Source organism: Apodemus sylvaticus, chromosome 1, assembly GCF_947179515.1.
Source record: "Apodemus sylvaticus chromosome 1, mApoSyl1.1, whole genome shotgun sequence".
In the NCBI taxonomy this organism is placed as follows: domain Eukaryota; kingdom Metazoa; phylum Chordata; class Mammalia; order Rodentia; family Muridae; genus Apodemus; species Apodemus sylvaticus.
Genome location: NC_067472.1, coordinates 37,163,687 through 37,190,897, shown reverse-complemented (window position 1 = coordinate 37,190,897; position 27,211 = coordinate 37,163,687). Strand labels below are relative to the sequence as shown.

Here is a 27,211-nt window from a genome sequence, read left to right as displayed (position 1 = left end):
AAAAAAAAACACAATGGTCTGCCTTTGAAAGCAACTTCTTGGACTTAAACAAAAGCAGAAGTAGACTCAAGACATTGACGGCTGATTATTGGCTTCTCTCTTTTCCAGAAATCTTCTGTACGTATACCCACAGAGACTGAACTTTGCTAACAAGCTAGCATCTGCCAGGAACATTACAATAAAGATTCAGTTCATGTGTGGAGAAGACCCCAGCAATGCTATGCCGGTAAGTCGATGGGGAGTGTTTGCCTCGAGTTGGCTGGGCTGTGCTCCCTCTGCCAGGTCGCAGGGATGAAATGAAGAGTTCCTCAGCATACAGAGTATGTCCACCACATACCTAAGGTCTCTTGATGCTAGATGAGGGCTTTACCAGCATCTCAATGCAAAGACTGTTTTGTTCTAGCATAGCCTACTCAACACATGAGGAACCTTTCTGGCTGGTCCAGAACTGTCCACAGGATAATGGTCGGGAACCAGCACCAGTCTTAAGTCTCTTTCCCAAAATATGCCTTTGTGGGATGCCACACCTTAGAACTGAAGATCATTTAAAAAGGACTGAAAGGTGGTGTAGGGTCTCTCCACATTGCCTACAGAGTGAGGGCATTCTAACACTGCTGAGTTAGAGGGTGGCTTGGTGATCACTAGTTGGCTGAATTTCTTCCACGTTTGCACTTGGGTGAGTGTAAGTAGAACCGTGCAGAACATGCATGCATGTAAAACATGCAGAACAAACCGGAAGCAAAGCCCAGTGAAATAAACACAGTAGCGCAACACCTTTGGAAATGGACTTTTATCCTGAGTCAGATTATAAACTAAGGCTAGAATAGGATTATCTAAGAGGCCCCTAACACCAGAATTTGCTAGTAAATGGCACGGTTGGTTAGCTATTACTATTCACACACATCCTAGAATTCAGCTAATATTCAGCTGCGCTTGTAGCTACTGAGAACACTAGTTTAGCATGCATGGAGGTCCTGGGTTTGAGCCCCTGTAACACAGAGGGTACTGGGGAGAATGCCTAAGCACAGAGTAGGAGAGGGAGAGGTTTGGGCTTTTTCTCTCACATCCTTGTCTGGTGGAAGTTACTTCATCCTCGTGTATCTACTTTTTAAAACGTCTGCCCTCTCCCACCTCTCCTCTGATGCAAGTGGCAGGAAAGGTGGAAGAGGGAGGATGCTTGGAAGGGAAGAGAGGTCTGGAGGATTCGCCTGGTCCCCTCTGCCCTAGCCCTGGCCGGCCACCACGCCAGCTTCCAAGCGTGCACACTCTGCGTGTGACCAGTGTCCTCAGCCAAGGGACAGTGGTAGATGTAAGCCAGTTCTCCACTCGCCAAGCCCTGGGTTGCTGCAAGTTCGCCAGTCAGATCACGTACCGTCAGGGCTACAGCAGGCTGCATGAGCTTTCTGCACACGGCTGGCCAAGGCAGTGGAGACTACAGTCACCCACATGGCTGAGTCCTTGTCTTAGGAGGGGAAAAGATGCTGGCACCTCACTGGGCACAAATGAATGTGACACCATGTATGCCCATGCACAGAGGCAGTAAAGAGACTATGGCTTTCCAGTCTCACAAGCCCATGCCGCTGGTCACTCATTATTCCCTGAAAGCCTCAGTTTACCCTTCACCTCACTTCTGGTTTGTATGGTTGGGCCAGTGGTAGGACTTAGCCTTAATTTATAAACTACAGCTCTGGGAGTGCAGCATCTTGTTGGTGTGGTAGCACATGCTCATAGAGCCCAAACTCCCTCTTAACTTGGTTCCTTCCATGTTGGCAAACAGGTCATCTTTGGGAAGTCCAGTGGCCCTGAATTTCTGCAGGAAGTGTACACAGCTATTACATACCATAATAAGTAAGTATATTCCAGTGTCCTGAACATAGACTACAACCATTTCAATATCCCCTAGGTTTTTGGTTTTTAACTCCACAAGTGCTTTTCCCAACTGTTTTTGCAACATGGTAACAGAGGAGCAGAGACGTTTACACCTGTTCAGTGCCACTAATGGATGCTTTTTATAAATGACTAAGGCTTTGATAGGAAATATCTTCCAGAATCTAATATAATTCTAACTATCTACAAAATAACACTTTTTTCTTACACTCTTCAGAAACAGAGTTTTTATTATATTTTCCAGCCAAATGGGATTTCTAATAGACTGTTGTTTACAGACATCGGAAACTCTGCACTTGTATTTGTTTTATAACTCTTGATGTAGCCAAAATGATACTTTTATAGTGTTAAATAAATAAAGAAGAGTATTTTCTCATTTGGACTGAGATCCAGAGGGCCAGAAACAAAGCCCAACTCTCTTTGGTCATCTTGTAGTCTACCAACCAAAGGAAAAATGGTATATTTGACTATGTCTGTAAAGTGAGTCACGGGACTGACTGACCTCATTCACACATCACAGGAGAGGAGGGACGTCACTATGGGTTTCACCCTGGCCTGAAACTGGACTCCTTTAGGGGCTTTCTGCGAACCTTGGCCTGACTTGTCAAGGGGATGAAGTGGGTGATATTGGGAAGCCTTAGCACAGTCCACTGATGGGGACAGCCACATGCCAGACCTGTTTGGGGGGCTAAAATGGGAAAAGAGACCATAGCCATAGAATCGCATCCTCTCCAGACTGACTTGGGTTTCTCCATCGTATGGGGAAAGCCCTTTCTGCCTAACGAAGCCTTGACAGTTTTATGTAGGTGGAATGTTTCTCACAATGTCAGCGTGGCCGCAAGGCCTTACAGCTAAGAAGCAGGATGATGTGGAATAAAAAACCCCTCAGCGTGCAGGCATATGGGAGCCAAGGGTCGCCAGGCAGTGGGTGCTCTGCCTTGTACCTCAGGGGTGATCCTTTGGCCGGAAGTGATTTGCATACAACGTGCTTTTGATGCAGGTCTCCTGACTTTTATGAAGAAGTGAAAATCAAGCTCCCTGCCAAGCTCACAGTGAATCACCATCTCCTCTTCACCTTCTACCACATCAGCTGTCAGCAGAAGCAGGGCGCCTCCGGAGAAAGCTTGCTGGGGTACTCGGTGGGTTGCTTTCCCCGCGCTGCTTCCCCGTGCAGTGGCTGGCAGGTGCCAGCCAAGGTCCCTGCAGAGACGGTGTGCGGTCTGCTCACCTGCTTCTCTCCTGTCAGGAGCTGCAAAATACGTGGTGCATATTAGAGCAGAGAGTAGAAACAGCTGTACTTAGAGAAAGACAGGCTCCTCCCATGGAAAGCTGGTGGGCGGTAAATCTCTAAAGAACATTTCCATTCCAATATCTGTTATTTCCAAATTTAATGTAAGTGCGTCACATGTAGAATTAGCTCTTCAAGGAGGGGGAAAAAGTTATTTCTTTAAAAACTGTGAAAGGTAAATGAACATTGATATTCAGACAGGAGCCGACAGCGGCTATAAAGAAAAAAAAATGCTACTATGTGGGCCCAGAAAACAGCAAATCACAGCCATCACCACCTCAAGAAAGCTCAGGGAATTTACAGTGCAAAGAACGGGACTGAAACCACTGCCAGGAGACCCGGTCAATATCTAATCATTGTTTAGTTTTGTTTGATGGCTGTGAGCTAGATAAATCGCCTGAGTTCCATGCAGCCGTAAAACCCTCTCTGCTCTTGACGCCATCTGTTTCAGTGGCTGCCGATTCTCTTAAACGAACGTCTTCAAACCGGATCCTACTGTCTGCCAGTTGCCTTGGAAAAACTGCCACCCAACTATTCCATCCATTCTGCTGAGGTAACCAGCGCTGTCTAGCAGCTGCTTCCTGTCCTGCTGTAGTCTAGATCACTTTCTCACACCCACCCCATTCCCCGGGATGCCACTCGCTGGGTCCTCCAGGGCTGTCATCCCCAAGCACGCCATGTTTTCTGAGAGCACATTGTTCTGACAGGATGGGATGAATATCATACTCAATTTAGATGCCGCCACACCAGGATGTGCCGTAGGTGCAACGTGCACCTGAGGCAGTGCAACCTGGAATTGTGCGCTGCACAGGGTTCTGGAGATGAGGAGGCAGGCTGAGCCACCTGTGATAGACACCGTTCTTGCCAAGAACCCTTTCAGCATCACACTTCTCCACCCGTTGGTAGAGGTCTACATCAATGAGGATTATTTTTAAGCAGATCATCTTACTTGTAAATATTCTATCATGTATCTTTTTTTTTAGATTTATTTATTTATTTATTTATTAATTAATTATAAGTACCCTGTAGCTGTCTTCAGACACTCCAGAAGAGGGCCTCAAATCTTGTTATGGGTATTGTGAGTCACCATATGGTTACTGGGATTTGAACTCAGGACCTTGGGAAGAGCAGTCAGTGCTCTTAACCACTGAGCCATCTCTCCAGCCCCCTCTATCATGTATCTTGAGGATATGACTCTTTGTATCACAATATGATCAGAGGTCCTTAAATATTAATATAATCCTGAACATCATCCTTTCTCTGTTCCGTGACCACCTTTCCTGTTCCCCACCAGGATCATGTTTTTACACTATCATGTTTTAGGGCTCAGACCACTTATAGTTCTTCCTTTAATTCTTTTGGATTTAAAGTAGAAGAAATTTCCAGGACCTTGAGTTTAGATAGACCCTTCACAGTCCTTCTCCCCTGCCATTTTCTGATACCCACCCAGGCCGGCCCTATCCCTCTGTTTTAGACTAAACCTGTTCCGCTTGATACCACAGGCTAGCCTAAGGATGGAGACATTCCAGTTTATCTTTATGTCCTCTGCATACAGCATCTTGCAGTCACCCCTCACAACAGCCTTTCCAGAGCCAAGCAAGGAGGTGCATGCTGTAATCCCAGGCTGAGTGACATTGGGGCAGGAAGAACACTGAGTCTAAAGCCTAGTGAACCTTCGTTAAAAAAACAAGAGCAAACAGGAAACACACACACACACACACACACACGCACACACATACACACACACACACAACAAAAACAAGGGAAGGGTGCTTGCTACCAAGTCTGATGACCTGAGTTTGATCTTGATCTCCAGGATCCACGTGGTAGAAGGAGAGAGCCAACTTCCTAAAAATATTCTCCGGCCTCTATTTGTGCATATACACATGCGTGTTCTCTCTCTGTAGCCCCCTCTCTCAAATGAAAAAGTAATGTTGATTCCCATTGGGTTTCTATTGATGCCACTGCTCTAGATCACAAATGCAAACTCCAGTGTCTACAGGAATCCAGCAGGGCACGTAAGTGAGGCTGGTCCTCCTGGTGGAATGTTTTGTTCTGGGGATTGTACAGAGGTTTCAAGGGCTAAGGCTTGCCTCTGCTCCACACACCGGTACCATGCTGGGAGATGTCCCAGCTCTGAAGTTAGAAATGAAGCTGTTATATGAACTTCGCTGACTTTTAAACGTTAACAGCCAGTTCACAACAGGTCCAATACCCTGCGGGCCCCAGCTTGTGTCACTCAGAGACGTCCATCGCTACCCCCTTGGCCTATCCTTGCACGCATAGGATGCTTCCTGCCGTTATGACTAAAAAGGCGCAGTACCCATGCGAGGCCCTCTTTGCCCCGGCACCCTCTCGTCTCTCTAGAAGAACGCAATGCTGATAGGAGCTTGAGACGGGAGTTATTTCTAAGGCCTAAGAAGTAGGTATTGGTGGTAAACGAAAATGGAGGACGCATAATGAGCACGCAGGAGCCGAGCAGGACTGCCACTTGGAAACACTTGGCTAAAAAGGAAGTAATTTCTGGCATTCGCACCCATTCGAATTCCCAGTCTCTGTCCTGATATCTCTGATTGATAGGAAGATCACATGACTACATTCCTAGCATCAAAGACCCCATTGGTCTGAATGAAGAGGTTAGAGGTAGATCACCCAGCTAACTCTTCCATCGTTTGAACAAATGCTAACGGCCCCCTACCCCACCCCACCCCACCTCACCCGTGTGTTGTGTGTGCTTGACTTCTCAGTGTGAAAATAACTAGTTTGCTGTAGACTTGAACTTGAGACAAGGCCTCTGACTCCCAAGTCTAGTATGGAAGTTCTCTATTGTAGAGCCCTGCCGTTCCCGACAGGCTGCTTGTACTGCTGGCTAACAATTGGAAAGGAAACTGCATTGCTAATCTTTTCTCTTTCTCTCTCTTTAACACAGAAAGTCCCTTTACAGAATCCTCCCATTAAGTGGGCCGAGGGCCATAAGGGGGTATTTAATATTGAAGTGCAAGCTGTTTCTTCCGTTCACACCCAGGTAAGGGGCGTCAAGGCCTGCCACCGTTGGGGTTATCTATCTGCTTTGTGTCCTTTCTTGACACTGTGGTACGGAGTCCACCAACTTCCTTCAGCATGAGTTGGAGCCTGATTTATTGTTTCTTCAATTACTAGTTATTAAAAGGTTCTATTTTTGTATGCCGCATTCTACAAATGAGTCCATTGCCTTTGCTGGAAGCAGACTTTGACTTCCAATCCAAAGCACTGGTGAAGGGATTGCTCCAAGCTCCTGGGGGAATGTTGAAAGAGTAACACCTCTTGAGAGTCTTCTACCTTCTGCCTTCCCAGGATAACCACCTGGAGAAGTTCTTCACCCTTTGCCATTCCCTGGAGAGCCAGGTGACCTTCCCTATCCGGGTGCTGGACCAGAAGATCACAGAGAACACGCTGGAGCATGAGCTGAAACTCAGCATCATCTGCCTCAACTCCTCCCGCCTGGAGCCCCTCGTTCTCTTCCTCCACCTGGTGCTGGATAAGCTTTTCCAGCTCTCTGTGCAGCCCATGGTCATTGCTGGCCAAACAGGTAGAGGCCAGGGGGTGGGGAGGAGGCATGGCTAGATCCGGGCGGGTGGGCGGGCGGGCAAGCAGGCAGGCAGGCAAGCAGGCAAACAGGCAGGCAGCAGGCAGCAGGCAGGCAGGCAGCAGGCAGCAGGCGGGCAAGCAGGCGGGCAGGCAGCAGGTGGGCAGGTAGCAGACGGGCAGGCAGCAGGCAGGCAGCAGATGGGCAAGCAGGCAGACAGGCCGGCAGACGGGCAGGCAGCAGGCGGGCAGACAGCAGGCGGGCAGACAGCAGGCGGGCAGACAGCAGGCGGGCAGGCGCACTTGGCCAATGAATCCTGGCTATTCACAAATCCACAAATGCTGGGAGCAACTTTTGCAACATTTGGCATGAAGTCAGTCCCAGGACTGTTTTGTCAGAGTCCTTACATGTTTAAAAAAGGAAGAAGGGCTAGAGGGATGACTTGGTCATTGAAGGCACTTGTTGCTCTTGCAAAAGACCCAGGTTCAGTTCCCAGAACTCAACCAGTTCACACTATGTCTATCTCCAGTTTAAAGAAATCTGATGCCCTCTTTTGCCCCCGACGGGCACTACATTAACATAGTACACATGCATACATGCAGGCAAAACACTCATATACATCACAAAATGAAATAAAAATAAGTAAATGTAAGAAAGAAAAGTGTTTTTGAAAGAAAAGAAGGGGATTGGAAGGGTGAGAAAGAATACTAAAAATGGGTTTTTAGGGCTGATAAGATGACTCAGCAAATGAAGGTGCTTGTCTCCAGGCCTGATTGATGATGGAATTAGATGCTTGAGATCCACGTGGTAGAAGAACTCCTTCCTTACAGGAGTCAGACACTGACTCCTGTAAGTTGTTGTCTGAACTCCACATTTGCCCCATGGTACACACACACACACACACACACACAAATGTTAAAATGTTTTTAAGTAGGATTTTGTGGGGTGCAGCTGCATTTCGGGTACTTGCTGGTGATCCTTGAGGCTCACTGGCCAGCCATCACAGTCTGCCTGACAAGTTCAGGCCCGTATCAAAACAAGAAGGTGGAGAACAACTGAGGGAGACATTCGATGTCAGCATCAGGCCTCAGCACACACATGTGTACACAGGAACCTGTGTACACAAATGTGCACATGAGGACAATGAAGGACTTAGTCTGCGACCATTCATTTGGAACCTGCTTCTGCTCTGTCTAGTGCTATGGAGGACACAGTATGGGAAGGAGGAGGCACAAAACAATGGTGAGAAATGCACCAGCCTGGGGATGGTTCCCAGCTTTTGCAGAGAGGCTACATTTACCACCAGGCATAGCTGCAAAATGATACGGTTTGGATTCCTATCACTGTGGGGCATTGCCGGCTTTGTGCAGAAGTCTGAGCATGGAACTGGTAGTCTGACTTTGTGGTCAGTGTAACTTTGTAGCAAGAAGCAAGGAAGCCACTCCAGATGAGGAGGACAGCATGATCAAAGGAAGGAGAGAAGATCACACAATGGGATAATCTGATGGCTACCTCACTAGGACATTGCTATATTTGAGCAGAAATAGGCAGAGTTGGCTAAAGCCAAATGATCACCGGCTCGGAGCACCAGACCAATAGGGTACAGACAGTTCGCACGGAGCTGCTATGGGGAATGACCTGGGTGTGTTTTAAAGATGTACCTCTATGAGAATCTGTTGGAGGACAGATTTATGCATTGGGCGTCCTGTTGAAATGCAGATTCTGGTTCGTGTAGTCTGAGGTAGGGCCAAAGGCTCGAGCCCAAGGCGCTGCTGATAACTTCTTTCTGTTGAGGCCACCCAGTTTTCAGCTGAGGTTAGAGAGCAATAGCGGAAGGACATGGGCGTGTCCAGGCTGTGGGGAACTGTGCTGTCTGCAGTGGAGAGAAAAACAGATGTGAGCCAGGCATGGCGGGTTATGCTACCGTGCCTGCAATTCCAGCTGAAGCAGGAAGATCGCAGTGAGTTCTAGGCCAGCCGAGCTTGAACGTGTCTGTGGCGAGCAGATCTGAAACACTGGATCTGACTGGAACGTACCTGCCTCCATGGGCGTTTCTTTTGCCTGGCTAAGGTGGTCAGTGATTCAGACGTACTGTTACCAGCCTGAGAACATCTACCTCAGTTTCTCTCTTCTCTTCTTGTCTCCTCAGCAAACTTCTCCCAGTTTGCCTTTGAGTCTGTGGTGGCCATTGCCAACAGCCTGCACAACAGCAAGGACCTGAGAAAGGACCAGCACGGGAGGAACTGCCTGCTGGCCTCCTACGTACACTATGTGTTCCGGCTGCCTGAGCTGCACAGGGATGCACCCAAGCCAGGTACCGCTTCCTGGAGTGGGGTGGGGCAGGTATCTGGCAGGGTGCCACCTCAGACCACTGCCACTGGGATTAAAGGTTCCATTTTGGTTTTCAGAGTAAAACTTACATAAGTGCTGAAATTAAAAGTTTCTAGATGTTTCTCCCTCCCTCTTTTTATGTTGTGCATGCTGTGTCTGCCTAGTCAGTAACTTCTCAGGCACCTTTACCCCACTGCCAATTTATGACCCACTTGAGGATCAGCTTTAAAAGATGGAGAATTGTTGACTGTAAGAATCTGTCCCATAGCAGGCACGCCATTGGACGTTCTTAAACTTTTCATTACCTAAAAAAGTTCCCCAAGCTAAGTTAATAATAATCCATTTCACTATTCTTCTTAGTTATTTGCGTAGGCCATGAACCATATGCCTGGCTAGCCTGATGTATAAAAATACCATCAGTAGACTTTTTAAAGTCCCACATCCAAATAAACGTGGCACCCTTTTAATCTCTGCAGTCATATTTTACATAAATCTGTAATTTCAGTCCAATTTTTAAACCAAAGTTGGACTCACTTTGAAAAATTGCATGTGCCGGTCCTCCAAAGATGACTGGATGACTCAATTCTGAACGACCGCCCTCCAAGACTTATAGGATTTAGTCATTCAAATATTGGTCAAACCAAAATATTCGTATTTCTTGTTTTCCTTGAGAATTCAGAAACTCCAAGCATGTGTCTCCAGTCTCCCCACAGTCTTCCCCGCACTCCACCACCTGAAACTGTGCCCGCTTCACCCAACACTGCCTCCCTGCCCCTCACAGCTGCAGAATGAGGCTTCTTCCCTGCCCGTCTGGCAGGTTTACATGTCCCTGCCACCCCTCCGGCGGTGGGTCTTGCTCGAGCTTCATAACTGACTCTGTCCTATCTGTTGACCTGTCTCTGGCTGCTGGGGTACAGGTGGCCCCACCGCTGTAGTCCCCGACCCTCGATATCACACATATGGACGCACATCCGCCGCCGCAGTGAGTTCAAAGCTGATGCAGGCCCGTGTGATGAGCAGCAGCAATCCAGACCTGGCCGGGACACACTGTGCAGCCGACGAGGAAGTTAAAAACATCATGTCTTCAAAGGTAGGGGCATGGCAAGCCCTGGGGGGTTTCAGGGGTGGGGGGAACACATGTACTCTTGTTTTGCTTCTGGGTCCAGTATGATATTTTGATATGTGAGTATTTTGTATGTTGATCAGGTCAGGGTACTTAGGATGTTTAGCCCCTCCCCCTCCCCTGTACATCCACCATTCCTTGGTGGTAAGAATGCTAACATACTCTAGGAGCGACTTTGAAGTGTTTGTTGCAGTACCATTAGCCACCTTCTGTGTGATAGCACACTCCTGCTGAGCTGTGGCACTGGAACACTCTCTGCTGTCTTATTTTGTCTTTATTTATTTCAGTTCTCACATAGGCCTTCTAAAGACAATTTCATGGACTTTCCTTGGAATCTATTGTTTTTAATTTTTAATTGGCACAGAGCAGTGAGACACATCCATTGGGCACAGTATAATGTTTCAATTCGTGTATACAGTGCGTGGTGATTAGACATGTTCATCACTCAAATATACATCTTTTTTTTTTCATGCTAGAAGCAATTAAAGTCCTGTCTTGTAGCTATTTTGAAATAGTCATTTAATCATTAGCAACAGCTACAGTGACTCTGTTCCACTGTTGGTAGTGTTTTACATTGGAATGGTATATTTGTCACAGCTATGAACCAACATTAATGCATAATTATCATTAACATAAGCTTCTACTTTATTCCAATTTCCTCAGTTTCCCTAATGTCTATTTTCCTATTCTGTGGTCCTCTCCAGGGCCCACACAGCCTCTTTCGGCCACGTCTCCTTAAGCTCCTCCTGATGTGACAATTTCGTGGACTTTCCTTGTTTTTTATTATCTTGACAGTTTCAATGACTAATAAATATTTTATTTGGGATTTTAAAAACATGCAGTTCAGGCCAAGCAGTGATGGCACAAACCTTTAATCCCAGCACTTGGGAGGCAGAGGCAAAGGCAGAAGTAGAGGCAGGCAGATCTCTGTGAGTTCAAGGCCAGCCTGGTCTACAGAGCAAGTTCCAGAACAGCCAAGGCTACACAGAGAAAACTCCATCTTGAAAAACCAAAGACAAACAAAACAACAAAACAACAAAACCCCCAAATATTCAAGTCACATGCACAGTGTTTAGCCCTCTAACGTTCATAATCTAGTGGGCTTTAGCATATTCAAAAACGGAAGTAAATGTGTCACTGTTGTTATTGTTTGACCCAGAAATGAGCAAATGCTCCAAACGCGTGCTCTCACCTCACTGCCCGGAGAGCTGGTTTAAACAGGGGGGCAGCACTGCTGTGCTTTTTGTTTGCTACGCAAGACATGATTATGGCTGTTGCTGACAGCCTGGGTTTTCATATTTTTGTTAATAAAAATGAAAATATTAAATTTCTATATATGTGCCAAGGTCAAGTTTTTCTGGTTATTTTGTAGTAGGGGATGAAAATTTAGTCCAAAGAGAGACTAGCCTTTGAGAAGGGGGTTTTTACCATTGTTGTTTGGTGTAGTACCGCATTAAACCACGGTGGGGCACTGTTCTCATATTTTTCCCTGCTCTCCTAGCATGAGAAGGAACTATTGGTTCCCGGAATCTTTTTGTGTTGTTTTAAGTTTGGGGGGGATTGGTCTGTCTGTCTGTCTGTCTGTCTGTCTGTCTGTCTGTCTGTCTGTTTTTAAAGACAGGGCTTTTTTGTATAGACCTGACCATCTTGAAACTTGCTCTGTAGACAAGATTTAACCTTCAACTCAGAGATCCATTAGCTTCTGTCTCCTGTATTGTGGGATTAAAGTCATGCACCATCACCGCCTGGTTGTTTTAGGTTTTTTGACATAGCATCTTACTGTGTAACCCAGATTAGCCTAGAATTTAGTATGTAACTCATACCAACCTTAAACTCGCAGCTATTCTCCTGACTTAGCCTCCTAAGTGCTAAGTTTATAGGCATGAACCGCCACAAATTGCCTTATGTTGACTTTGTCAAATACTTTTATAAAATACTTATTTAATATACGTGTAGAAGCATTTCTTCATGTACGCATGTATGTGCACTATGATCATACCATGTGCCAGAAGATGCCAGAAGAGGTGTTGGTTGTGAGCCGTTATAAGAGTGTGCTGAGACTCGAACCCCGGTCCTCTGCAAGAACAGCAAGTGTTCTTGAGCTTTGCGCCATACCTACCTCTGTTGGATGCTTTTACAGCACTTCTCCAGAGCTGATGATGTGAACGCTTTCATTAGAACTATTACTGTGGGGCGGGTATTTTGTGTTTTGTTTATTTGTCCATACTCCTTGTGCATGCAGTGGTTTTATAGCTCCAAGTAGATCGTGTGCAGTTACCCTCACCCCTCAAAACCCTCCACTAGTGCCCTTCCCTCTGCTCTCATCTCACACACATTAAATGGACTCGAGTGTCATATACAACTGTGCACCACAAACGAGAGAACACCTGCAATATTGTCTGAGTCGGCCAGCTTCACTTCACGTCATGGTTTCCTGGTGCACCCATTTTCTAGCAAACAGCATAACCTTGTTCTCTGTGGCTGACTAACACTCCATTGGCGTGTACATAAAACATCTTCTCTACCCCTTTATGTGCTATTAGACACTTAAGATGTTTCCATACGCCAGGCAGTGGTGGCGCACACCTTTAATCCCAGCACTTGGGAGGCAGAGGCAGGCAGATTTCTGAGTTCAAGGCCAGCCTGGTCTACAGAGTGAGTTCTAGGACAGCCAGGGCTACACAGAGAAACCCTGTCATGAAAAAAAAAAAAAAGATGTTTCCATACTTGACTACTGTGAATAGTGGTGCAATAAATATAGATGTGCACATGTCTTTCCAGTATGTGACTGAGAGCCTTTCAGGTACATAGCCTGCTGGGTCAGAGGGTAGTGCTGTTTCCAGTGTCTGAGCTCCCACCGCCATACTGGACAATTTACACTCCCAGCAAGGAGTCCATCTTTCTTCTCCAACACTTTATTAACATTCATTTTCTTAACAACTAGTCTCTTTGCAGTCTTTATTAATTCTTTGAGAATTTTAGACAAGCAGCTCCTCCAAGGTCGATCTCTCTGCCCACACCAAACTTCATGTCCTTACTTTCTGGTTGTTGTTGTTGTTGTTGTTGTTGTTTAATAACCCACAGAGTCACATTTGTGCAGCCCAGATATACACTCATGGCCCAGGGTCATCCACTGGAGTGTGGTTGACCTACCAGAGGCCACTCCCAGAAAGAAAAGTAACTCTTGCTCCAAAAGCCATCAACTATCCATACCTCCTCAGTTAGAGGAGCTCAGAAACCACACCCTTCCTATAATGATGGCTCTCCTCAGTGAGGGAGAGATATAATTTCAATGACCGTTTCGTTACCGCTTTAATTTTTCCCTCCTTTTGTTTTGGTGGGGGAGGATCCAGTGTCCTTATTCTATATGTGCTAGCCAGTTTTCCCAGCCCCACCTAAAGGGGCTATGTTTATCCAGTATGTTTCAGGCTGGCCTTGAACTGCTGACCCTCATGAGTGTTGGAGTTGCCTTCTCCTGATAGCTAAAGATCCTGTATATTCATGTGTTTCTTAACCAATTATTCATCTTTTGAGAACTGTCTATTCTTTAGCCCCTTTAATGACTGGGTTGTTTCATTCTTCCGTATTTAGTGCCCTTAATTAACCCTCTGTCAAATGTATGTATAGCAAAAGTTCCCTGTGGGCTGTCTCTTGTTGCTTCCTTTGCTGTACAGAAGCTTTCTCGTTTTGAGCATTTCCATTCGTCAGTTCTCGGGATTCTTTGCACAGAGCATTTGCCGCCATTTTGAAGTGTTTTCTCTGTGTCTTACACTGTCTTAGAGTTTCTTATGTTAAATTCTTCCTTCCATTTTTAATTGATGTTCATACACTGTAAGAAATGAGAGGTGAGGATCTAGTTTCCTTATTCTATATGTGATATCCAGTTTTCCCAGCTTACTGAAGAGGATGTTTTTATCCAATGTATGTTTCTGGCATCTTTGTTAAAGGTCACATGGCTGTAGCTTTGTGAGTTTAATTTTGGATCTTCTATCCATTCTATTGGTAAGGCTTTCTGCTAAGGTTTTTGTTGTTGTTTGATTTATTGAGATCTTTGTTTCAAAATTTCAATTTATTATTTTTCATATTTCTACTTTTTTTTTTTTTTGGTTTTTCGAGACAGGGTTTCTCTGTGTAGCCCTGGCTGTCCTAGAACTCACTCTATAGACCAGGTTGGCCTCGAACTCAGAAATCCACCTGCCTCTGCCTCCCAAGTGCTGGGATTACAGGCGTGCGCCTCTACTGTCGGGCTCTACATTGTTATTGAGTTCTCTTTCCTGTCCTATATTGACTTCCTTCTTCATACAACTGTCTATTGCTGTCTCCTTAAATTTATTCAGAAATGTACTTGTGTTGTCCTTAGCATTGTTAATTATTCTTATGAATAGTCTTTTTAAATTCTTCCTCTGGGAGTTCATCTTATTTGCTTCTGTTGGAATCCATTGTGTTAGAACTGGCCCTTTTTGGAGGAGTCATGTTGCTTTGATTTTTCAAGTCTCTTATGTTTCTGCAGTGAGACTTGTGCTTCTGGGATTATGTATTGGTTGGATTTGTTGGTTATCTATTTCATTTGAAACATTCTAATATCCATCCTTCCCACTGGGTTGGAGCCGTGCCTTAGTGGTTAAGTCGAACCCTCAGAACACATGTTTAGGGCATGGAGCATAATCTTCAACATGGGGAAAATGGTGATTAGTATGTACACAAGTGTAAATTGTCTCTGTGTAACTAACTGTGTATGGAAGTGAACTGGCTCTGCGGTCACACACCTGGAACTGGTGCGCAGTACCTTGATGTCGTCACTTGTTTGACTGCATGTGTTGGTCCCATCTCTGTGTAGCATCTCACTGTTCCTTTTCTCAGTATGTGGGTTTGAGCCTCAGCTGGGAGCAGAACCTTTATGGTGTTGTGTGTTTCCTGCATTTATCTTTTCATTGTTTGTACACAACCAGTCTAGTGTATGGGCCATGCAGTAAGTATTTTGACTAGAGGAGTCTTTCAGTCTGTGGGTACTGGAAGGGACTGTCACCAAGTTTTCTCCTGACTCTCACCCTAGTACCTTTAAGCATTTGCTACTATGTTGGGAACAAAGAGCTATACAGTCCCGTTTATTTTAGACAACATGGTATGATCTAGATAGCCGCCATGGACCGAGAGAGCTAGTGCTGGGCATCTGAGGGCTTCAAGTCAGCACAAAATGGCAGGCAACAGATGTCCAGGGAACCCGAAAGTAAGTGGTGACCTCATCTGCTGTGTAACTCCTTAAGAAGAATGTCACTTCTATGTCATTCTGAGTAAATATGAGGACTTCCCTTTTGCCTCTGCCTTCACTGGCCTGCCTGTGTGTCTTCCCTCATGTGGCCCCTATGCAGGTTTACCTTTGTGGCTGTGGCTGTGCCTGCCTATATGTGACCCGTGTCTGTCACTATGTCCCTGGGTGCCTGCGGGCAGCTGCCTACCTAGCAACATTCATGGATAAAGCGCATCTAATCTGCCCGTCTCTTCAGCCCCCTGGTCTCAGCCCCCTGGTCTCCTAGGACTCTCCTCTTCTCCCCAGCATCAAATCTTGGTCCTCACACACTGCTTGTCCACTCCTGGGGAGCTGATGAGCCTCACTTCCATCTGAGGAGCTCCTTCCATGTAGAACTCTGCACAGTTCGGAGTCTTCAGAGTGAGCTGTACAGGGAAGGACAGTCCTCTAAGGGTTCCTTGCCCCTGACTCACAGGAGTCTGTTTAAAATAGCTTGTCACTGTGCATATCAGCTTCCAAGAAAAGAGAATTTTCCTAGCACCAATCTGTTGTACAGACCGCAAGGTTTCTGTCTGTTCTGCGCATGTTCCCGGGGGGATGTTCCATGCTGATGATACTTTTTGAAGCTCAGGTGTCCCCTCCTCCTTTGAACTCAATCTCTCCTCTTTGCAGGTACATATTTGTCTCCCTCTCCCCTCATAATTACCTGGCACTTCAGAGTGTAAGAGAATTTCCCTGGCTCTCTCTGTATCTTAACCTCAGGTTCCTATTCGCTGGGCTACTCTGGGAATAGAGCGCTTCCCAGTCAGGAGCCTTTCCAGAATGACCTCTGAACTCTGCCGGGTTCTGCTTAGTGAGCAGCCTTTGTCACTGAAGCTAGTGTTTGTTTGTCCATTTGCTTGTTTGTTTGTCTGTCTGTTTTTGTCAGCATCCTTGTAGGATGGCCGCTCGCCAAGCACCCTGCTGTATCCCCTAAGAGAATCCAGAAGTCTCCACTTGGGCTTTGCCATTCTTCCAGAGTGGGTCCTGTGTTTTAACTAAACTTTAACTCCATGTCACTGCAATCAGTCTATTAACAGTGACTATCTCAGGAACAAGTGATGTAATTTACCCTTTTTGCTTTGTTTTGTATTTATATGTGGCTGTTATTTTGGCTCTGGTATAGAAAAGGTAGAACATATAATCAAAACAAATCCCGAGATTGTGATTTCCAGGAAGCTGCCTCATCCTCATCACGGTTTATATGTTTCAGATCGCAGATCGCAACTGCAGCCGGATGTCTTACTATTGCTCTGGCAACAGTGATGTTCCAGGTTCTACTGCAGCCCCAAGACCAGTCAGCAAAAAGGTACGGACCGGAGTGGAATGAGGACAATCCCAACACAAGAAAGGACTCCATTGTGTCTTCATGTTACAACTGAAAATAGACACTAAGTGCTTTCTATCTGTTACCTGCCCAGCTATCATACACACACACACACACACACACACACACACAGAGAGAGAGAGAGAGAGAGAGAGAGAGAGAGAGAGAGAGAATTGTCTCTTCGTTTTCGTTTTTTATCATTTTACATTTTCACTGCTCAGTAACTCAGCGGTTCCTCCATCTAACCATGCATCTGAATTACCTGAAAGGTTTTGTAAAGTGTTTTGTGGACCCTTTCCCTGCTGTTTTTAATTCAGTACATCTGAGCTAGGTCCTAAGCACTTAGATTTTGAACAAGTTACCAGCTGGTACTGATTTACATATCCAACTTTGAGAACGCTCTGTTCACCTCATTTTTTTAGGAGAAGGTAAGCTGGAGAAAGTTGATCCATAACAAAAGTCAGTGGCAAGAATTAAGACTATTTCAATACTATATGAAGCAATATGCCTTCTTGATGAAGTGATCTTGGTTGAGACCAAGTGCATTCAGAAACAGCCTGAGGGATTCCTCAGGATGACCTGTAATCAGCCTCAATTCTGAGTTCAGAAAACATGCGAAGTAGGGAATTCCTAAAACCAACAAAACTTCCTGGTCAGTATGGTGGGGATAGTCAGGAGAGACATAGGCTATCACACCAGTTGTCTGACATGTGTCCTTCTCCGCCAGGCACCCAAGAGGTTGAGGTCCTGATTCCCATTCAAGATCCTTATTTAAGTGCAGATGCACTAACTGTAGGCAGTTACATGCACGTGAAGCTCACTTTGGCCTGGAGGAGTGAAGGGTGGGAAACAGGAGGTGCCACTGAGCCTGACACTGTAGACTGCAGTAATCCCGGCACTGGATATCGGTGACCTTCCAGAAGTTAACTCTGAGAGGGAAGGTGACAGGGACATGTAGTTAAGTCCAAAACTAACTTGTCACCTACCCTAAAATTTAGCATTAGGCTGTCACAGCCACTGGTCCCAAGTTCTGCTTTCCTTTAAAAACTATTATTAAAGGCTGAACATGTAGCACAGTCCTTAACTGCGCCTACCCCACCCCCCCCACCCCCCAGCACTGGAGAGGCTGAGAGATCTCTGTGAATTCAAGCTAGCCCCCGGTCAACATAGAGAGTTCTAGAAAACAAGAACTACATAGTGAGTCCTGTCTGAAAATAAAACACTGAAACAATCAACATATCTGCCTCAAGTTTGACTTCCTTAGTGCACAACCTGTTTGGCTTTGCGGTTGGCTTGTTTTGACCCAGAATGACCAGGAGGTTGTTGGTTTTATTTCAGGAGGAAAGTTAGCCAGTGTGTTCCCTTCGGAGCTCAGCAAACAGTTTTGCTGCCTGGCTGTCTTCTCTAACTTCTGGAGCAAGGTGTTCTTACAATAACACTGTCCAGTAAGCAACGTAAATTACATTAAGAAGCAGCTTATCCCTGTCTAATCTCTCCCTGCCATAAGACTCGGGCAGACAGACTGACCTACTTTTAGCGGCTAACTCCAAGGCTGGTGGAGCACGTCCTTCTTCCCATGGGAAGGCGGAAGTGCAGCATGTTGTCATGTGCCCAGTTGGCAACCAGTGGGGTTCACACTCAACTCCACCCCTCGCAGATGGCACATCCTCACCTAAGACTACATCAGCACACAGATGTGCTCCCGTGTCCTAGGATTACTAAGGTTTAAACGACCGCATGGAAGGAGTAAAACCAGTCAGCGAGCATAACTTACTGCAGAAAGTAGTCTCGACACCATGACATCCGCTCAGAGATTTCTCCATGTGTCTCCTTTCAATTTAGATAAGTGGCCCTCGAATTAAATGTCTTTAAGACGTAGTAAATTTCAGTGTGTGCACCCCATCCTGTGGATCGTTTGAAAGTTTGTCATGAGCAATCCTTATTACAATCAGTTTTTGCTTGAGACTGACTTTGAAACTTCCACACAAAGATGTGATATTTGAGTGGTGAAATAGTTTGCACTCTCCTGGCCATGGAAAACCAACAGAAGAGTCTATCTATTGTATGCTTTGCACACGTGTGTAAGATGAGGGAAGGAAAGCCAAAGGAAGCCTGCCCACTGCTTTTGCCCTTAGTTGGTATGGCACTGTCTTAGTTTGCCCAGCACTGAGCAGGTCCCCAAGACAAAGGGCATTTTCCATTTTGAGAGCAGAGAAGTATTGAGCAAACCAAAATAAGTGATTAGTTTTACTTTTGATCCTTAGCTTCTTCCATTTTAATTTTGTTTCTCTGTGTGTGTGGGGGGGGAGGGGGGTATTTTGATACAGAGTTCCAATCATTAACCCATACGGCATGGGGTACCTTGGACACATACCTCTCAGCTTTTGTGTCTGAAGAGAAGGAAAGAGGGCTTAATGGGTATTAACTAATCTTGCCCTCACAGCCTGGTTTTTGTTCGTTTGCTGTTTAGCATTTCCACGAGGAGCTTGCCCTGCAGATGGTGGTCAGCACCGGGCTAGTGAGAGAAACGGTCTTCAAGTACGCCTGGTTCTTCTTTGAGCTTCTGGTGAGATTCTTGTGTTTTTATCTGTGCTCCGCTAGGCAGGCGAAGCACACATGGGAAAGGCAGTCTCCTGCGTCAGAACCGAAGCCTAAGCCTAGGACTGCTCCTTGCAATGCAGCTCTCCTTCACCCCCTGTCCATATTCCACTGGAAACCCCGTCTTTGCATCTCCTCATGGGTCCCACCTGACCAAGCTGCCATCATCCCTCAGTCCCTCAAGCACCTTGGCCCTCAGTCCACCCCTCCCACCTCAGGCGGCCAGGGTTATACAGACAGTGTCAGTCTATTTGTGATCTTCAGAGTGGTAAGAAATAAAATGCCATTAACAGACATCATAGCTAAAATGGCCTTGTATAACCCCAAGGTGTACCTGTGCCTCAGCCATGGTCCCCTCATCTAGCTACATTGGGTCCCTTTTTAGTTCCTGGATAATACCAGGCCTGGCCTTTTTAACTTAATCCTTTTTTTTTTTTTTTAATTCCCAATTCCCCCTCATAGACTACCTTTTATTACCCACTCTCCACACAGTTTCCACCCTGTCTTCTGGCTCCACTGCCTGCAGAGCTTCTCTGGCCGCCTTACTCAGTAATGGTGTCTCAACTTTATTAGCCTCCCCTTGGAGACCCCAGTCACCCCTTACTAGCACTGTATGCAATTTGCCATTGCTTTCCGTCTTACCTACTGGATTTCTAGGATATGATCCATCTTCATTATTCAGTGCTTGATATCATACAAGCAGTAACCATCTATAGTAATAGTAGTTGGGAAGAATATGAAATATATATATATATACATAACATACCTATAGCGTCAGTCTCCCAGTAGACCAGTAGAACAGGTAAAGGTACATCTATTGTTCCTCCATGTTATAATGAGAATAGTGCTGATACCTACTTCTACTTCATTATTAACGGACATGAAAAGACTTTGTCATAAAGACCATTAACAGAGGCTGGGAAGAAGACTCAGTGGGTGAGAGAGCACAGGCTCTGCAAGATGAGGACCTGAGTTCTAATCCCCAGAGCCCAGAGCATGGGGCTGCATGTGTATGTAACCCCAGCACTGGAGGACAGACAGGAGAATGCCAGGGGCTCAGTGGCCAGGCAGCCTAGCTAAATCTGTAACCTAGGGTTCAATAAGAGTCCCTAGGCGGGGGCAGGAATGGTGGTGTACACCTTTAATCACAGCACTCCAGAAGGCAGAGGCAGGAGAATCTCTGTGAGTTCTAGGCCAACATGGTCTAAAAAACAAAATCAATTCTGGAACAGGCAACAGAGAAACCCTGTCTTAAAAAAAAAAAAAAACCAAAACCAAACAAAAACAGAGTCCCCTAGGTCATAAGACAGAAAGCAACAGAGGGATGTAGCTTGGAGTTTCTACTATCCCCTTTAATTAAACTCTGGGCAGACAGCACTACCAGCCCCTGGCCTGGTTCCCTTGGATTCTTGGATGAAAGACACACACACACACACACACACACACACACACACACACTTATTTTTATATGCTTTTAGCACAATGGCCGGGCACTGCTAAGCCTCCCTTGGCTAATGTGCCCTTCTTTTCACTCCCAGCTCAACATCTCTAAATCTGCACTCAACTTGGTTGCCTGGTTACCTGCTCCTTGCTCAGTACCCTAAATCTGCTCTCAGCTTAGTTGCATTTCTAATCTCTTGCCTGCTACCTCAAGCCCAGTCGGGGGAGCAGCCAATGGCCACTCCACCAGAGATCTCATGTGCCTGGTGGCTTGCTCTGTCCCTCCAAAGCTTGGCAAATCTCTCTCTTCTTCTCTCTCTCCTAGCCTGCCTTTGGGAACCTGGAAGTCCCGCCTCCTCTTCCCAGCCATTGGCCACTAGCATCTTTATTGATCAGTCAAGAACCAATTGGGGAATGGGACCTTCAGTATTCACTGGCAGATTACAGATCAAAGCATGGGACCCGCCCCCTACAGAGGAAGACGTCCAAAACCCACCTCTGCTTTAGTCTCCACGTGTGTGGCGTGTGTGCACATGTGCCCGCCCGCCTCTCTACTGTAGTACTGGAGACTAAACTCAGGGTCTGGTCCATGCTAGGCAAGCATTCTCCTCCCGTCCTCTGTTCCCAGCACAGCATTTCTTTGCTACTAAATGGAGATGCAGAGTGAAATGATGTAAAATGGAAAAGATGTGAAACCACAGGCCAGGAACGACTGAGTGGGGGTGGGGCTTCTTGTTTACTAGGTTCCTTCCTCTAAAAAGGAGTAGAATTTCTGCCTGAGCTCAGTTTCCTCCGTTGAAATCCAAGGCAGAAAACAGCAATACCGAACAAGCAGACAGAGAGAAAAGGGTCAAAGGAAATGAAGACACCATACATTCGGGCATGGTGTGTAGCAGTTAAGAATCTAGCCGTTTACAACAGGAATTGTCTGGGATAATCCCCGGGAGTGTCCCAAGGCCTAGTCTGGGAGTGACCCCAGGGTACCAACTCAGACCCCAGAATCACATGAGAATGTTTGATAGAACCAATGACGTTCTTCATATCCTCTTCCTGTCTGAGTGGAGGAAACACCCGTCTTCCCAGGTGACTTCAAGGCACGCCTACAGTGCACTAATTCCCACCACCTCTACTTTGTGAGTCCTAACCATAGCTAAAGGGTTCTGGAATTTTGACCAATTCAGCACCAGATCTTAGTCTACAAGCCAAGCTGGTTAAGGCCTGTGGCTATAGCTTGCCAGCCTTTGGTTAATAGCCTCCTCAGGGCAGACATGAGCTCTGCGGTCTGGCACTAAATGGACTGGTAACAAAACTCATTCCCCTCTTTTTCATAAGGCACAGAAAGTATTTTTTAAAACCACATCTCAGAAAACAAAACAAAACAAACAAACAAAAAAACACATTCTGTGTGTCCTGCTTCTGTCTGCCGTCTCACCGACCCCCAAGCGACCCCTCAGAGAGGATCCACTTGGACCATGAGCCATCTGTAAATAATTTATAAAATAATCCCAAATTCTAAGTCAAAATTGCAGACTGAAAAAAAAGGCCATAAAGAACTAAATTTGCCTTCATGAGAGTTGTCTTAATTATTAACTCACGCATTTGTACACCCTTCCTCTGACCACTCTTAGATCTTAGGTAGCACCCTGCTTGTGGGAAAAACACCAGCATCCCTGGGGACTCAAGCCCAGCTACTGTGGGTTCCAGTAACAACTCCGCAGGCTCCTGAATCCATCCTTGAAATCCTGTAAGAGCCCTACTTCTCCCCATAGCACACACCAAGGCTAGAGAGATACGCCATCTTGCTTAGCTGGGGACAGGTGGAGCCTCCTTCTCTAACTCTCAAGTCTGTGTTCTTTCTGTTCACTATTTTGCCTCTTGGAGAAGCTCAGAGTTTAAACATCTCAGTCCATCATACTGACTGACAGGAGACTAACTCATCCCATACCCAGGAGTCCCAATTGGAACACTACGGGACTTATTTGGTTCTCCATTATCATGAGTTCAGCTTGGTGGTTCCATGGAGATTCTTGTAGCTCCATTTTAAAGGCAAGTTTGTAGAAATAACAATGATTCTGTCTATTAAGTAACAGTAGCAGTTGGTACCCCTGAAAAAAGAAAAATAACATCCTAAGTTAATTGAGTATCTGACTTATCTATACCAGCTACTGTCTTAAATATTTTTAAAGCATTGTCTCACTTAATCTTCCTACAGCCTTGACTCAGAGTCTTTATTCTGAGTTTGCAGATGGGGTTAGGGGAAGAATAGCAGCTCCAGATGAGCTTCCAGGTCTGTCTAGGGTTTTGATGGTATTACTTCATTGCTTATAACTACAAGGAGCTAAGAATCACATAAAAGGTGACAGTTGCTTCTAACCAGTATAATTGTTCGCTAAGACTTGTTTGGCCCGAGAGAAGGGGACATCTAAAGTTAATATGCCCCTCTTACCTCTGTGGTCCCCTTATGCTACACAGAGGACATAGTTTAGAAAAGTTCCCAAGGATCAAAGCACTTCAATGGGGTTGGTCCAAATGCAGGCCCACCAGGACAGCAGATATACAGAGCTCTACAGACTGTAGCCACTCTGTCAGGGTCCCAGCATTTATTTATTACAAGGCCTCTCCCCAGGGTGTCTACGGTGTTGCAGGAGCCAATAAAGACTAGAGAGACAGCAGGGTGCCACAGCTGCCCAATCCTTTGCTTACCTAGCCTCGTTTGTTCTGAAGAATCACAGAGAAGGAGAAGAGCATTTGGAGCATAGAGAAATCTAGAGGCAGAGAAGAGGGTCCACACGGCAGGGGCTGGAGGCTCAGAAAAACATTGACACTGCCAGGACCACTCTGTGGCAGTAGGAGTGACATTTTAAATGGCTAAATGTTTCACTAGTGACCTCAGGCTACAGCCTCCTGGTCACCAGTACAGCCAGAAGCCATAAGGAAAATGGGGAAGGGGCCATTGCTACAGTGTACGGACACCTCCTGAACATTCCCACATGGAGAAGGGCAAGAAGCCGTGGGGGGGAGGGGGGCGGCAGGAGCTGTTGTGGACACAGAAAGACCATTGATCCCAGACCCAGGCAGCTCCTCGGTCCACTGTTGCAGACTTACCTGGCTGATTCTCAGAAAGTCTGAAAAGAACAACTTCCCCGTGGCTTCAGCAGCAGCAGGGGGACAGTTTGACACCTTCAGCTATGCAGGCTACCGGGTGCTAATGAACAATAACTTTGTCACCGGAGCCAGTACACTTAGTCCTTGGGTGCGTTTCACGCATTTTAATGAATGAGCCCCAAGCAGTTAGAAACCTCTGATTCAGGCCTTGGAGGCTGAGAGGTGAATAGGTGACCTAATTCAATTCCTCTGGACGCGTCACCCTGCACGAGGGGTTCTGAAAGGTATCCATTCTCAGAACGGGCCACAGAGGCGTATGTGGGAGAAATTCTTTTTCTACCTCTCCAAACCCTACAAATGGGTTAAGCCCTGCTGATACTTTTGCTGGGCTCTTCTGTGAAGACCCAGGGATATGAGAGCTGGCAGGTTGCTGACAGTCTGGACGCAGGCCATTAGTGGGAAGTACTATTGTGAGAATTATTTATTTGGTTGTGGGATGGCCAAACTCGGCAGGCTGGAGCCGAATGTGACAATGAGGTCCACGGGCTGGCGCTAGGGTGGGTTGCCAACCGGGGGGCAGAATTGGGGTCACCTGAACAAAGACGCCTTGTCTTCCCTGGAAGTACAGCGAGAGAGATACTTTTGTCTAACAAAAACTTGCACCCTGTTCCCACCCGTCGTTCAGGTCTCCCCGCTCGGTGTGCATCTCTGTGACCTGGGCTAGAAGGTACCTTTAGGTTAGGAGAAACCATGGTCCTAACATGGGATTTTCTGTGTTCGAGTCTGCCCTCCGCTAGTCAGGGCTTTATCTGAAACATGGATCAGAAAGCTGCCTCTGTCCTTCCTGCCTGCATTGCCTCCTCTGGGTTTGTACCTTGTTTGTCTCCATCTTGACAGGTTTATGTTTCGAAAACCAGAACTGTGCTGTTAGTGTACAAAGGCTTCCATGCTGTTGTTCAGAGTGGAAGCCAGTTTCCAAGACAGCAGATGGGGCAGATGTGCATGGGTCAGCATCAAAGGAAGTGCTTTTCTGTCGTTGGATCGCTTGCTTGCTTGCTTGCATCCGCTGATGTCTTTGCTTGCTCCTTTGAGGCAGGGTCTCACCCTGTAGCCCTGGCTGACCTGGAAATTACTATGGAGACCAGTCAGACTTTGACCTGGTAGTAGTCATTTTCCTGCAGCCAGCCATTTTTCGGGTGCTGGGATCACAGGTAGGTGCCACCAGGCCCAACTGGCAATTGGTTTTTGCTGCCATGCTCTGACTAGCTTGGACAAATTCATGAACTTGATTTCAGGGTGTCAGCACACAGCCATGAGAAATCCCAGTGGAGTGGATACTTTGCCCATTTTTGGGATAAAAATATTCTGAGGAAAAGAAGGAAGGGAGGGAGGGAGGGAGGGAGGGAGGGAGGGAGGGACACACACATGGGTGGGTTTACATTGGCTCACAGTTCACTGTTACAGTCCATCAAGGGTAGGGGCATCGTGGTGTCAGGGGTAAGAGGCAGCTGGCCGCACTGCGTCTGCAGTCAGGAACAGGCAGTAATACAGTGCTTAGCTGCCCTTTCCCATTTTGCTCAGCCTGGAAACCAGCCAGGAAATAGTGTTCCTCACAGCAGGCAGGACCTCCTGACTCCAGTTAGCCCAATCATGCCCAGGGACTTATCTCCTAGGTGATTTCTGATCCTGTCAAGTTGACAGCTGGCAGAAAGCCCGCCCCCCCCCCCAATCTTCCCAGCCAGACTGTTCCAAACATCAGACTCACTGAACTGTAAGACTGCACCTCTGATGATGTCCAAGAATGACCCCGGAATCTCCTGGCCCAGGAGGAACCCAAAAATTATACATGATCTAGATTTTAAAACAGCAAGCATAAAACTGGTTAAGATAAGATTGGTTAACTGTAAGTTAGGCTTAAGAAACTCAAAACGTAAATTTCCCTAGAAGATGGGCCGACATGGACTTCATAATGAGACCCATCTCAAAAATACATATTTCTCTTCTTCAGAGGCAGCATTCTATATAGTGGTTAAATTTCTAGATAGCCAACAAAATCATGATCATCCCATAATATAGTTTACATTTTAATTTCTAGAAGCAGAAGCTAACTCAATGTGAACTATAAGATTGCCTTAGGGAAAAAAAAAGTTTGAGTTTTAAACTCAATATAGGAGGGGCCTTTCTCCTTGTTCTCCTTACTGTAGTTTTAGGAAAAGAAGAATTTATGCCCAGACAGCATTATAAAGTAGTTCCTGTGTGTCTTGTGTTATATACTGTAACAGCCTGTGTGCTTCTGAGGACTCAGCCTCCCTCTGTCTCCAGGGCAGAGGCTGTTGAGGAAGGGGGTGTCTTATGACTCATCAGTTCAGCTCCAGGTTTTGCCAGCAGCAGCATGAAAGGAGCCCCCCTGCCTTGGGCTCCAGAAGAGGGCACACTGCCCACCTCCAGCTACCATGGCAACCATTCCATGTGTCAGAAACATTTCCTAGTTCAGAGTCATCTTGGACACCACCCGTATCAATAAAGTATCAGAAAGTCCATCGCGGAAGATTTCCATCAAGCCATTCATTCCCCTTTTGTAGGTGTCCAAGCACCTCAGCAGCCTCTGTGTTGATATTGTCCCATTCCTCTGTAGGTGAAAAGCATGGCGCAGTATGTCCATAACCTGGATAAACGAGACAGCTTCCGGAGAACTCGTTTCTCTGACCGCTTCAAAGATGACATAACTACCATTGTTAATGTGGTCACCTCGGAGATAGCAGCCCTTTTAGTGAAACCTCAGAAGGTAACCATGTGGCTCCACTTTATAAATTGTTTGCCTTGACCATGTTACTTTAATAAACAGAAAAAAATATAAACCTCACTGGAAAGCTAGATAAAATATAACAACAGTTAAAATATGCTGGACTATTTTCTGGGGTGTGGCTAGAGATTGCTGTAGAGACTTTGCAATGCGATTTATCACTTAAATGATCAGAGAAAATACTCCTTCTCTCAGGAGATTCTGTCTGCAGCTTAATAGAGTAAATAGTGGATATTTGCTACCTACTTGAAAATGGTTTCAAAACTATATTTATGTGCAGAAAGAAAGATAACAATGGTTTGCAAAATGTAAAGTGTTGTTGACTTGTGGGTATGATCTTTGTACCGGTCTGTAACTTGAAATCATTTCGCAATTAAAATGTAAAAACATAGATAACTAAGAATGCCCTGGGCCGGCAGGATGGCTCTGAGAACAGAGTGCTTGCCACCAAGTTCAT

The 27,211-nt window shown here is 46.2% G+C and overlaps 1 protein-coding gene across 3 annotated transcripts in view; it reads left to right on the top strand.

The window, feature by feature from the left end:
- The window catches only part of Dock8 (dedicator of cytokinesis 8), a 196,820-nt gene that overhangs the window by 117,342 nt on the left and 52,267 nt on the right, over nt 1-27,211 (top strand). For all 3 annotated transcript variants that reach the window (XM_052187973.1, XM_052187992.1, XM_052187982.1), the window contains 11 exons: nt 109-226; nt 1,778-1,848; nt 2,888-3,026; nt 3,627-3,728; nt 6,105-6,200; nt 6,509-6,743; nt 8,890-9,054; nt 9,989-10,161; nt 16,695-16,790; nt 19,279-19,374; nt 26,587-26,736. In XM_052187973.1, the coding sequence (XP_052043933.1) occupies nt 109-226; nt 1,778-1,848; nt 2,888-3,026; nt 3,627-3,728; nt 6,105-6,200; nt 6,509-6,743; nt 8,890-9,054; nt 9,989-10,161; nt 16,695-16,790; nt 19,279-19,374; nt 26,587-26,736 (1,441 nt within the window). The remainder of the gene's footprint in view (nt 1-108; nt 227-1,777; nt 1,849-2,887; nt 3,027-3,626; nt 3,729-6,104; nt 6,201-6,508; nt 6,744-8,889; nt 9,055-9,988; nt 10,162-16,694; nt 16,791-19,278; nt 19,375-26,586; nt 26,737-27,211) is intronic.